The sequence below is a fragment of the Lepisma saccharinum genome, chromosome 14, assembly GCF_977018435.1.
Source record: "Lepisma saccharinum chromosome 14, izLepSacc3.1, whole genome shotgun sequence".
Lineage (NCBI taxonomy): Eukaryota > Metazoa > Arthropoda > Insecta > Zygentoma > Lepismatidae > Lepisma > Lepisma saccharinum.
Window position 1 is genome coordinate 76182066 of NC_139242.1, and position 13906 is coordinate 76195971.

The following is a 13906-nucleotide window of genomic DNA, read 5'->3' on the forward strand; positions in this document are numbered from 1 at the left end:
AAAAAAATAAACTTTCAGGGTTTAAAAAAACTGTGTTACGAATTCTGCAAAATTTAAAGAAAAGTAAAAAATAAAGTATTAAAAAGTATCAAGTAACATAGTAAAAGTACAAAATATTGCAATCCAAGGGAGAGGGCATCATTCCAACATGGCAACAGTGCCCTCTTTCCTCAAGCATCAGGAAATCCCAAACATGTCCTCATCCTTACGATAACTTTTATTGCCCCACACAGAGAATACTCGTATATCCAGGATAGCTTGGGTAGGTAGTGAGCTGGTATTAAACATTTTTGTCAACATAGTGTGAAGAAAGATAAAATGTCTTAATACCTGTACATACATATTTGAAATATGAAAGGGTGTATGGGTGTTTCATAGCTCCCGATACCCCCATATCAAAGAGAATGTTCGTCACTGACCGCACACATCAGTAACGTTAAACTATAAGACTTTAAAAATAATCAGAGAAGGAGAACTGGGTTGGGAACAACAGTGCATTTTTTTAAGAAACAAAATTCAACAGACTGTACTCAGGTTTATTACATTCATATATTTTTTCTCATTTATAAATATGACATAAATAAATGCAAATATTACAGCTACACAAGGACTAAAACACTACTTAAAAAATTAAGTTACAACATAATACTCTGTTTTATATAATACACTGGATTGCTATGTATATTTGGTCTCAGCACATAATTAATTTATCACAGAGTAATCATGAATACAGAGGCATGCCACAAGTCTCACTTTTTTGTTATAACTTTGATTTGATTATGGTTATATAATTATCTGGAAGTTTGAGAGGATAGTTAAGAAAAAACATTGTGCAATTCTTGGCTTCATTCTGGCCTGGCAGACAATTAAAATGCCACTTTAAGTACAAGCAAGATCTACACTTTGTACATTAAGTAATTACAAGTTAATACGTGCAACAAAATTTTATTGAAATAAATGTAGGGTAAAATCGGGTAGCCCCGGACATCGGGTACCATCGGACAGTGTGAGTTCCGAAACAGCAGTATGAGCTAGCAACACTGTATCAGCAGAAAAAGAAAGGACTTTGTTCTCCTCAGCAAGTGCAAGTAGTAGGAGTTGGTCCGTGAAGAATAGCGGACGTGCTGCAAGCCACTCTGTTTCTGCGTATGCGGTGTTCGCCCCGAAGTAACTTAAGGAAGGTCATTGCTATTATAAAGGTAAGCAAATGAAACACAAATACTTGTCAGTGTACTGGTTAGGGTTTGAACAAATCGTGTGTGAAACCGCAAGTATATATTTGACTGTGTGTTAGTATGAGGCATATTATTGTCGAATGGTACGTGTTGCGTAGCCCCTGACAGGCAACTGGCAGGTAACACCGGACAAAATGTAGCAGTTCTTGTATGACACTGTGTGAAAGTGTTCTAAGTAAACTTTCCTTCTTGGTTACAGGTAACAGTGACCACGTTGAAAACATGCCAAAATTAAAAAAAAAAACAAGGTCTTCGCGGGTCTTGGACAGAAAATGACATGAAAGCGGCAATTGAATATGTTATTGCCGAGAAAGTTAGTGTGCGAATAGCTGCGGATAGATTTGGTGTCCCGAAAAGTTCTCTGCAAGACAGACTTTCGCAGCGAAAACAAAGGACTCACACAAGACTCAGCCCCTTGACAGGTCTTTTATGAAACAGTTTAAAGGAGCATACAATGAAGCTTGTTCGATGTGGATGCGCAAGAATGCTGGAGTAAAGATAACCGATTATGATGTTGCGCACCTTGTTGCAGAGGCATACCGTAAGGTGTGGCGCATGGTTATTGCTCTCAATGGATTTGCGTGCACTGGAATATATCCATTCAACCGTAATATATTCACAGACATTGATTACCTGCCCGCAAACGTGACTCGCGTTGGAAGATGTTACACTCCGCAAACCTGTGAAGACCCAGAACCTTCAACTTCAGCAGCGGTGGATGCAACGGGGGCTGCTTCTTCTCCGTCGTCTGCGGTGGATCCACGTTCTCTACATGTCACCGAGGAACCTGAATCTCCTCGTCCATCAACTAGCAAAGGGCTCTCTATTATTGAAAAGTTATCGCCATTACCAGAAAATTGTAAGAGACATTTAGTGTCATGAACAAGAAGAACTGCAGTGAGTGAGATACTAACATCTTCACCATATAAGAAGCAACTTGAAAGAAAGGTGACCTCAACACATGTACTAGCAAAGAAAGGACGCAAGACCTAATGGGCCACGATCAGCTTGCTTGTGACAATAACAAAGAGGACATACGACCAGACGAACAGGAAAGCACAACTGAATGCATCATTTGCGGTGAAACGTTCAATGAATGCTGGGTTCAGTGTCAATCCTGCGATGGCTGGGCCCATGACAACTGCACCGATATCGAATCAACAGATATCCATTACACATGTGATCACTATAAACTTCGTGGGTAGGTGTTCTTATTGTTCCTTCCAAGTGTAGAATATGATTTTTTTTTTCAATTATCTTAAGTGTCCGGTGGTACCCGCCAATATGTGAAAATATGTAAAATGTAGCGATCTGTATTGTCATTTGTTTATGTACTTCTTTTTGCATTTCTTTCGATAACTTTGCTTTGTCAATAAAGATCATATTCCAAATAAATATTTCAGGCTTGTTTTAAAACAATTTTGCATCTTCTTACCAAGAAGCAAATCACTGTGTGAACATGTCCGGGGCTACCCCATTTTCCCCTAATGCAAATTTCAACTGAATGAAGAAGTGAAAAAGGGTTATGAAAGTTTTCTTCTTACACACATACTACTGAGGACAGATTATGTAGGTGAGTGGAAAGTGAATGAAATAATTGTGAAAAAAAAAAAAGTGGATGAAGTGGAAAACTTCGGGGTAGCAAATTTTCAAAAACATATTACCGTACTTTTCCAACCTCTCTTACGCATGTGCAGATACACACACTATCCCAATCATTCTTGCTCTGCCACACATACACAAAACAAAATGAACATCACCATTTGCGATAAGATCATGTATTTCATATGGTATTTCAAATAAAATACTCATGATGTAAGAATTTTCAAAAATTATATTGCCAGGTTAGGCTCCTTGATTTGCCATTTTCCAAGATAAAAACTAGACGATTCTTATAACAGAAATCTATGATTAAAGTAAAGCTTCAAAATTTCTATGTTGAAACTATACAGATCAGCACTTTAAGTTGGATTTTTATTTTCCTTTTGTGCATAAGATATTGGGCAAGTCAAATTGTTACCATATTATGCTAGTCATGAACTTAAATTTAATACTTTTGGCCCAGCCTGAAGACAATGAGGGTTTGGAATTATTGTGTTCCTAAGTAAAAGTGGCAATGAAATAGGATATGGTTTCCAATCTCATATTAAATTGAGTAAACTTATACTTCTTGCAGAGGTGAGGTACAACGATCATAAGAGTGATATGCTGCTGCACATAAGCTTGAACCACAATGTGGTGAATGTCAGGATAAAAGGAAACAGTATCAACGCGAGAATGTTCTTTGATTTTCTGCAACCAGCCTCTTCGCCAATTCTAACATCACACTGCTTGAAAGTTATTTTATGGAATTAGAAACAGAACACAAATGAATAAAGAAAATGCATAATTATCTTAATAAGTCAGACAGAACCCTGCCTATGGGCCAGATATGAATTTTCTTCAGTATGATACTGCTGCTTATTCAAAGTTGAAATATCTTCTTCTTCACACCGTAAACAACTAACTACAAAATATCAACAATTGTACATTCTGCTTTTAGTGTACTCTAAAATTAAAAAGGACCACATTGCAGACCAAGGTTGTCTGTTCAGGGTCAAAGAATGTGTTTCACATGGTACTTAGTTCAGTCCCGAGGTTCCTTACTTCAGGATCATGTGAGAGAAATAGAAACCATCCTTAAAAACCATCCTCAAGTCCATTCAACTATCAATCAGAATTGAGCATTCCCAATCGAAGACAAAGAAGATGGGCACTAGATGTTCGACTGTTTACTTTAGGTAGATAGTTGTTACACACGACTGTATACGAACAAGAGAAAAATGTTTTATCGATTGAAGATTTTGCTAAATATGATTGTTTCAAATAATAGTACATGTGATTTTTGTTTTATGTTCACTTTATGCACAAATAAGCTAATCAGGACTGGACCTACAGTTTAAAGTGGGACCTGAACCACTATGTACCTCCACTGGGTATCAAACCTGAGACCCCTTGATTACAAGGTAACAATGTTACCACTATGCTATCAGGGAGACCTGCCATGCAAGTATGAGAAGCCTAGTATGAACACTATACATTCCCTATTTTGAATATTGTTATTTAGCTACTTCGTATTGAGGAATAAGTTTCAAAACCATACAGAGAAGGGGTTGAATGGATTCAGTAGAGGGAACTATTCCTATTGTAATATGCATAATGCTAATGCAACTATATACTAGTGTGTTTGTAAAGTGGTGTACCAATGTGAAATAACATTTGTTACATATGTACTCACATTCACTACTACAGGCTACATATGTTGTATTTTTCAACAGTGCCCAGTTATTCTTTGCTGGAAAAATAATTATTTTTCCTTTTCTTCAACTGATATTGTTACCTAAACTTATGGAATGATATATCACATATTTGCAGTCTCCACTTTTAAGGCAGCTATTTTATGGACAGTGAGACCCTTTCCTGTTGCCTTACTGAACTGTGAATGTAAAAAATCTATGGAAGATTCAAGAAGATATTCCATCCTCAGTATTAAGGACCAAGGTAAATACCACGTGGGACTAGTTTAACTGGAAATGAATGAATGATTCGCACATCACCTCCTCTCACTGTTTTTTTTAAGTACATTCTGGCTAATCAGGTGTAATGTGCCTCAACCAAGGATAGAATCTGGGACCCCGTGTAATGCCTTACAACGTGACATCAAGGAAGACCCTTACTCCTCCTACTGTGTTTATCTAGTTTGTTACAACTATACTTTGCTATTTCATCCTATTTCAGCAGTTCCCAAACTTCAGCATTGAAGACCCAAGTCCCCCACTGAGATTCAAACCAACGTTTAGTAACATCAAAGCCAAAGAGAGCAATCATTCTTATGAATTCTCATTTAAAAAAAAAAATGAAAAGCATACATCACAATCATTACATAATTTGATATAAACTGATTTGTGAAAAGGTGCAATTGTGCCCAATATTAAGGTTGAATAAAAATGCCACCATATCTGGAGTATATGCAGGGTTGTGATGTGAGGTCTCATTTAAAGAATGTTACTGATACATAATTTCTAGATATCTCATTTTCCTTATTTCATTTGTCTATTCAAGAGAATCGTTGTAAGTAAGAGACTGCAAAAATAAGAACCTGAAATTTTACATTCCATTTTGTTAATATTGCTCACCACTTATTTTACATCAGAAAAGCAGCACTATCAGGCCTACAGTAAATGTACTCGTATAAAAAAAATAAGTGCATTTTAATCTAGATGTGTAAATAAAATCATTAAGTTGCAAATCCAAATAATACCATAGGGATGTACCGAAGCAGATTTCCAATATATGAATATGGGCTGCAAATGGCACATTGAAAATTGTGAAATTCTGATATTCAATTTCTTTTTCAAAATTCTGATCATGTTGATATAGTTTTGTGAAGTTTAATGTAGCACATGTCGTACCGTAAGAAAAACTGACAAATGTGTGTTATAATTTTTTATAAGGATTTCAAATCTTATAACTTTATCCCTTCTCATAAATAACCTTTTCAAATATTGAACTTCACATGATGTGTCATCAGCATCAGAAATGGTAAAATGACAAAATGTCTACACATGTACAGCCAATAGCAAGAATAATGGTAGGAAAATTGTTCATTACTATTTTCATTCTTTTTTGAATATATTTTTTAGAATTTTTTTTCAAATATATTTTTCAGTAAGTACTAAGAACCCAACCAAGTTTCATTTCATAATTGCTATTGCTCTCTATCTCTCTCTTTCTCACACAATCCATTCCATTTTTAAAGTCTTGCAACATCTGATATGTTTAACAAAAGAGAAAAAAATATTTCAAATGTTTATACGTCATTCAATACAAATCTATTTACAAGCATTTTCAATAAGTAACTATTACTCCCTCATTACACACATGCAATACCTTATTTTTTTTAAAAAAAGAAATTGAACTACCTCACTTTAAAGCTCAAATGCAGTGCAGAGATAAATGAGGAATGTTTTACATAAACAGCAATCTCTGACGAGAAAATTTTTAAAAGCTGCATCAAAGATGGGGAAAAAATGAATAAATATTCCATCTGTATAGCCAGGAACTTCCATCTTTTTTTTTTTTTTTTTGCATAATTATTCATAAGAAAGAGTTGGCTAAATAAATTGTGTTACATCATTCAGAGACTGTTTGCATACTGAAACATTTGTTAAGTGGTACAACACAGATAACAGGATGCAGTATTTATACCAACAAATGAGCCACTAACATTTATGGCTATGTTTTTTGGGGGGAGATAAGAGCAGAATATGTATATATATATATATATATGTACAAAAATAGCACAGAGTTTTACTTAACTCATTACAGAAGATATCTTGCCTGTAATTGAGTCAGGATTTTAGGCGTCAAAAGGGACTCATTTCTAAACCCTTTGTATCTCGAACAATTTCACATCTGTATCATACCAAATCGGAGGATCAACATTCCTGCAAAGAAAATAAGCGTTTATTACCTAATATAAACCTCATTTTGTTGGTAGGTAAATGGTTGCACAGGAATGATGGGAGCTGGGATTGCATTCTCTAGAATATGTTCAACAGAATAGTCCTACTTAGCCTTTTTAACAAGCTAAACTGTAGCATTGAAGGTGAGGAGTTACAGTTACGCACCATGTGTGCATTTACGAGGGTAATTCGGAAAGAAACAGCCATTGTGGCATGGTGCTAGTAGTAGTGGGCAGAGCGCAACCGTTGTTACATCACGCAAACTGTGATTCAGTAAGCTTCCAGCTGTGCTAGTGAGAGCATCGTAGTGTGCTGGTTATAACGTCACAAAATGTGCTGCCATTGAAAATCCCACCAAATGCGAGGTACAAAGAGTAATAAGATCTCTTTGGGCAATAAATCTGTCAGCAGCAGACATTCATTGTAAATTGTGTGCTGCATACGGCCCAAACATTATAGGTGACTTGGGTAGCATATGCGAATGCTGAAACAAAACAACAGTCAATGCATGGGGTCATACCGGTTCTCAAAACAAGCAGAGGAAAGCCCGTCAAACTTTGTCAGCGAGGAAGGTTATGGCCACCGTGTTTTGGAAAGCTAAGGGAACCTTGCTTGTCGAATTCATGGAACGTGGTACGACAATCACTTCTGAAGTTTACTGTAACAATTTGCAGAAACTGAGAAGAGCCATCCAGAACAAACGTCGCGGTCTGCTGACATCTGGGGTTGTGTTCGTGCATGACAACGCTCGCCCTCACACTGCTCAGCAAACACAAGACCTCTTGCTCCAATTCAAATGGGACGTTTTTGATCATCCTCCATACATCCCAGACTTGGCTTCTGATTTTCATCTGTTCACTCACATGAAAAAGTGGCTTGGGCCACAGCACTTCGCTGACGATGAGGATCTTCAAAATGCTGTTGACAGGTTGGTTGAATTCCCTGACGGCCGAGTTTTATGCAGAAGGGATTGGTAAGTTGGTGAAATGCTATGACAAGTGCTTGAATTTACATGGCGACTATGTTGAAAAATAGAGGACAGCTGTACCTTTCAGATGTAAAGTAAAAATTTGTTGTATCTATGGAGGTTTTTTTATTTACAGCCAAACAGCGGTTACTTTCCGAATGACCCTCGTATTTCAATATCGTCGGAATAGGCAACACTACTAAAAAAAATCTGGGCACATGTAAGAGTATGCATTTCTCCCACATGTTGCAAGTGGAAGTATTTTCTTATGTCGATTATTAAGCTAGAAATACTAGATAGATACTTGAAACATATGATGAGTAATAATTTTCAGATCCCATGTATTCCGTATGGAGGAAAAAACTCAACTTAAAGTTGCAGCTAATCAAATTGAAGTTTCGACTTTTCCATGGGTCATAAGCTTCATCAAACTGCCCTCTTTCCGTTGATATCTTATATCTTTTTTTATGCCATCGGAAGTTTGATATTAGCAAGAGAACACATCAAATAATACTCCCATGAGTGCAAGGTATTTCTCCTTGCCTCCTACGGCCATCCTGGCAGTGGTGCAAAACCTGATGTACCTGATGTGCATAAAAGAGCCAAATTTCACATTAAATTGAGTTAAAACTGACTTTCAAAGAGCTAGATTTATTAAGGCTGGATAAAGTGCCTCTTAGGATAATTTTAATTTTAGGTGTCAAAGAGGTGGGGGTGCTTCTATTACCATTGGCCTTAAAGTTATGACAATTTATTCTAAGTTTTCCGGTGGCATCACCCATCTCATTAATCCACCGATGCTAGTACGAAATAAAAAATAAAGGATTCCCAGATAACAATATTATGTCATCTCCATAGCGCTATAAAAAAAAAGTAGCTGGGAAGGTAAGAGGGGGGTGGGGCGATGCAGCCAATATAACAATATCGCGTCACGTGCAAAATGTATACTCATGGCAAAAGTTGGCCCATGTGGGCCGGAGCCAGTGATGGCATCATAGTGGGGCATGAGGACAGGCACCCCAGTTCACAGCCAAACGAGTGCACGAAAGAGTCAGATCTGGCCCCAAAAGAGCTAAGTTGGCAACACTAACTCAGAGGGAAGAGCCTGGCAGAAACTGTTTGGCATGCCCTTAAATAGTAAATTAATACAGGGTAAGTCAAAATGATGGACCCGATTTCAGACATATATTCTGTGAAACATAATAAACAAATGTTATTGTGAGACATGTGCTAAGAAAGGTAAACTGTCAAAGTTTTTTTTCAAACAAATCACAAGTGTTCTATGTGAGCACCTCGCAAAACACAGCACACATCAAGCCGATAGTCTATCTCCTGCCAAACCTTGTGTAGCATGTTGCGGTCAATATCAGCAATGGCTGCTGTGATGCTGGCACGAAGGACATCCAATGTTGTTGGAAGTGGTGGTACGTAAACATGATCCTTGACAAAACCCCACATGAAGAAATTACATGGGGTCAAGTCGGGGGAACGAGGTGGCCAATGAAGGAGAGGTCGATCCTCTGGAGATGCACGGCCTATCCAACGTTGTTCCAATGCCCCATTGATGGTCCCAAACGTTGCCATGGTAATGCACAGGGGCACCATCCAATTGGCGAATGAAATCTGTGCTATCCTCTGCAAGCTGTGGAAGGATCCATAGTTGCAGCATATCAAGGAAAACAAGTCCTGTCACAGTACATTCATGGAAGAAAAAGAGCCCATAAATTTTTCATGGGAAATGACACAAAATGCATTCACTTTGGGAGAATCGCGTTTGTGTTCCACAAATTAATGGGGTTTAGCAGTTCCCCAAATCCTTATGTTGTGTCTATTCACTTTCCCTGAAAGGTGAAAAGTCACTGTAAATTAACCTCTCAGAGAACCCATCTGTTTCCATTAATGTGAGGAAATCAGCACAGAAGGACGCGCGCAAAGCATAATCAGTGTCTTTTAAGGCTTGAACTAGTTGCAAGTGGTAGGGTTTCATTTGTAAACGTTTCCGCAGAACCTGCCAGACAGTTTTCTGTGGAAGTTGAAGTTCTCTCGCTGCCTGGTAGGTGGACTTCTGTGGACTCCGCACAAAACATGTGCACACTCGTTCCACTGTCTCTTCCCCAGTCGACGGATGGCCAGTCGATTTTCGTTTATAGATGCAGCCCGAATCTCTGAAATGTTCATACCACTTACGAATGGCCGGCCTTCCCCATAGGTGTTTCTCTCCGATATTTGGTACGGAAATGCCGTTGCACACTAATCACAGATTTGTTCACATGATAATCAAGCACACAGAAAGATCTCTGTTCTCCAGTCAATCCCATTTTCCTGCTCGCTGCTGACTCCTAGCGGTAGAAAGTGGAAACACTGCATGGAAACTAAACTTTGAAAGTTAACCTTTCAAAGCGCATGTCTCACAATAACATCTGTTTATTAGATTTCACAGAATAAATTTCTGTAATCGGGTCCATCATTTTGACTTACCCTGTACACAGGATGCCCCAAAAGTTTTCAAGTTTTTTTATGGAAAATTTGATAGTCATGATCATGTGTAATTCTTGCTCTACATATTCCTTACATATTTCCTTGTACTTCATGTACCACTGCAGCATTTACCTGCACTAAATAACTAATAAAACTAAAGAAAAAAGTTAGTCACAATGACTGTGCATAAGATTTAAATCTATGGTCTCCCAAATGCTTTTTAAACCATTTAAACTCTTTGTTTTGAGCAGCCCTATTAAGGTCTGCAACATGGCTTTTTGTTGGGTGATTTATGGCCAGTGCATCAAATTCCATCATTACTGTTTTCTGTCTGCTACTACTTTTTTCAAGTAGCTGGAGCTCTCACCAGGGATCGAACCTGGGACTGTTTGCACCAGAGACGAAAGCAGTAACCATTCAGCTGCGTGGAAGCCCTCACTCGATTATTAGGTAACAAGAATGACTGTCTGGTGCATGGTAATAAGAAGCTATAGAACAGGAATGGAAGACCAGTAAATTCAAATCATACACAACAAATACTGTATTCACTAGAGCTCAGTCGATACCGATTCTGATACCCTGACCGATTCCAACCGATACCGATACTTGTATAATTCGAGTTTAAAATAACAAAGACTGAGTCATAAAACTCATCACACCACATTCTATTAAGGACAATAAATAACTCCCAAATTATTCTCATGTAGCATTACAGCACTTCAAAATGTCTTGACATTCTATGTGAACTTCTTTCTACCCTCAGAGGGTGCAAAAAAAGAAGAAGAAGAAGTTTTTGAAATATTGCAAGCATTTTAAAGTGTTGCAGTTACTCCGAAAAATCAGTATATTATTGATTGCCCCTGCTTCATTTCAGTGATCCCCAATTTCACCGTACATGTCTTTAAGGAGAGAGAAAGTTATAGTGGGCAAAATAAAATTTATGTAGTGCATACAGCATACAGCTCACACATGGAAAATGCAATACAAATACAATTGTAAACAACATTCTTGTTGTTTGGATTAACCTGGAGAAAAGAAAGTGACGTAAAAATATGTACAAATACAGATGTATTTAATGCTCATTTGGCTGGCTCTGTATATACCCCACTGTCAATTATTCTCTGTTATTTGCAATAAAAACAAGTCACTGCAGTGTCAGAATCGGCTAGCAGTCCCACAGAAAGGTAAAAAGTGTAATTCCAAAATGAAGAAGAAATTTAAATTTTACTTGAATATATTTATTTGGCCAATCAAAATGGTCCAACTAAATCTAATCACGATGGTTGCGGTAAACGCGGTTTAAAATTACTTATGTGAGATTTAGAAGATTTCACACTTCCGCGTTGCACAATTTAATAGTTCAATCCTATTAATTTCGAAGATCCACTGTCTTCATTCACAAAAGGGTACGGCGTTTGAAGCGGAGATGGTACCGCGTCACTCATGATGGTTGCGGTAAACGCGGTGACGCGGTACCATCTCCGCTTCAAACGCCGTACCCTTTTGTTAATGAAGACAGTGGATCTTCGAAATTAATAGGATTGAACTATTAAATTGTGCAACGCGGAAGTGTGAAATCTTCTAAATCTCACGTAAGTAAATCTAATCACGTTTGTATGAGGGTGGGACAAACAAATTTAACTTCCTGTGGAAGCCCTTGCTATTCCAATCAGAATACATCCAACACCAACCTTCTATGACAAACAATTCTCATTTGGTGTTTTAGACACATATCATAATACTTGAAAAATCCACGCTTTTAAATTCAAATTCATTTAATTAAATACGTAGATAAATAATAATAATAAAAACTTTTCATACCCATACAATGCTTGCATTGCATTGAAATTCAGGTATGACAGATCCATATGTGTATAAATAAAAGAAAAGAGAACATGAAAACAAGAGATGTTCTAGAGAAATGATGATAATCTTAGTCAAGCATTGCTGGTTCTCGTTAAAAGATTGTCATTTTTTACACAAATATATATAATAATTCTGAGAAACTTGTGAAAAAATCTATTTTTTTCACATATTGATGTTCATAATTCACAGAAAGCTATTGATTCGCATAGGTGCAATAATGTATATGACATGACCAATTTGCCCATAGTTGATTTCAGGCTGGTTCACTAGCATGAATTAAAATGATTTTGTTTTTAAGATACCAATTACTGACATGAAAAATTATGAGTCTGGATAAGTCTGAGAAATAGGCAAAAAATAACTTTCCCTGAGCACACAATAAAAAGGAAGACTTATGATGAATGCTATTTTAAGCATTACGTGTTCATAAAACTTAAAAATGTGAAAATATTGTAATGTGTTGTTTCGTTGGTGTTTTAGACACATATCATAATACTTGAAAAATCCATGCTCTTAAATTCAAATTCATTTAATTAAATACGTAGATAAATAAACTAACTACCAACTAACTAAAACTAACTCCCTAGCCATCTTAAACCCGAAGGTTCATGGCTGCAGCAACACAGGCCTTCCATCTGTCCCTATCTTGAGCAAGTTCTATATACTCTTTTCCATCCCTACCGATTTCTTATAGGTCTATCTCAACGTTGTCCCTCCATCTTCGTCTTGGCCTTCCTACAGGTCTCTTACCATCAGGTTTCCCAACAAGAATCCTGTAAACTCCTCTTTCCTCTCCCATTCGTGCCACATGGCCTGCCCACCTAAGTCTTCTTGATTTAATTATTCTAATAATATCTGGACATGAATACAAATTATGTAGTTCTAAATTATGTAACCTCCACTCACCTGTCTCCTCATCCCTCTTAGGTCCAAAGATTTTCTAAGGATCTTATTTTCCAATACTCTCAATTTATGTTCCTCTTTCAATGTAAGGGACCAAGTTTCACATCCATATAATACTACAGGCAAAATTATTGTTTTGTATACTTTAACTTTTAGTTTCTTAGATATTAAACGAGAAGACAAAAGTTTATGAAGAGAAAAGTAACATGCATTTCCTGAATTAAGCCTACTTTTTATTTCCTCTTTAACATAATTTTCATTTGTTAATATTACTCCTAAGTACTTGAATTTGAAAACTGGTTCAAACGAGTTGTTATCAATAATTAGATTTTGATTATTACCTAACACTTGGTTTCGGCCTGAAAGCATATATTTAGTTTTCTCTTTGTTAACTTCCAAACCTATCTCTTTAGCAGTTTTGAAAAATATTTTAGCATTTTTCTTAATTGTATTCACATCATCCCCTAATAAGTCTACATCATCTGCATATGCTAACAACTGAGTCACACCATTTAATTTTAGTCCTTCTTTAGTTTCTTTTACCTTCCTAACAGCATATTCTAAGGCAAAATTAAAGAGCAATGGAGATAATGCATCTCCTTGTTTTAACCCATCATGAATTGTAAATTTGTCAGACATATTAATACCCACACGAATTTTACTTTCTGTTTCACTGGTGCATACTTTTATCATACTAACAAGCTTCTTAGGTATTCCAAACTCTACTAATATATTATATAATTTATCTCTTTTGACCGAATCATATGCTTTTTTGAAATCAATGGATAGCTGATGGACATTTTGATTATATTCCCACTTTTTCTCAAGTGTCTGTCTGATGTGAAAAATTTGATCTGTTACGTTTAAATCCACATTGATAATCACCTATAATTTCATTAGCATATGGTGTTAGTCTTGTTAAAAGAATGTTAGATAATATTTTATATGTTGTT

At 36.7% G+C, this 13906-nt stretch overlaps 1 protein-coding gene across 2 annotated transcripts in view; it reads right to left on the minus strand.

Moving 5' to 3' along the window:
- Nucleotides 1-522: 522 nt before the first annotated feature.
- LOC145999049 (protein HID1) overlaps nt 523-13906 on the minus strand; it is a 50104-nt gene continuing 36720 nt past the window's right edge. For both annotated transcript variants that reach the window (XM_083135987.1, XM_083135986.1), the window contains exon 17: nt 523-6721. In XM_083135987.1, coding sequence (XP_082992113.1) covers nt 6658-6721 — 64 coding nt within the window. In that variant the 3' untranslated portion in view covers nt 523-6657. The remainder of the gene's footprint in view (nt 6722-13906) is intronic.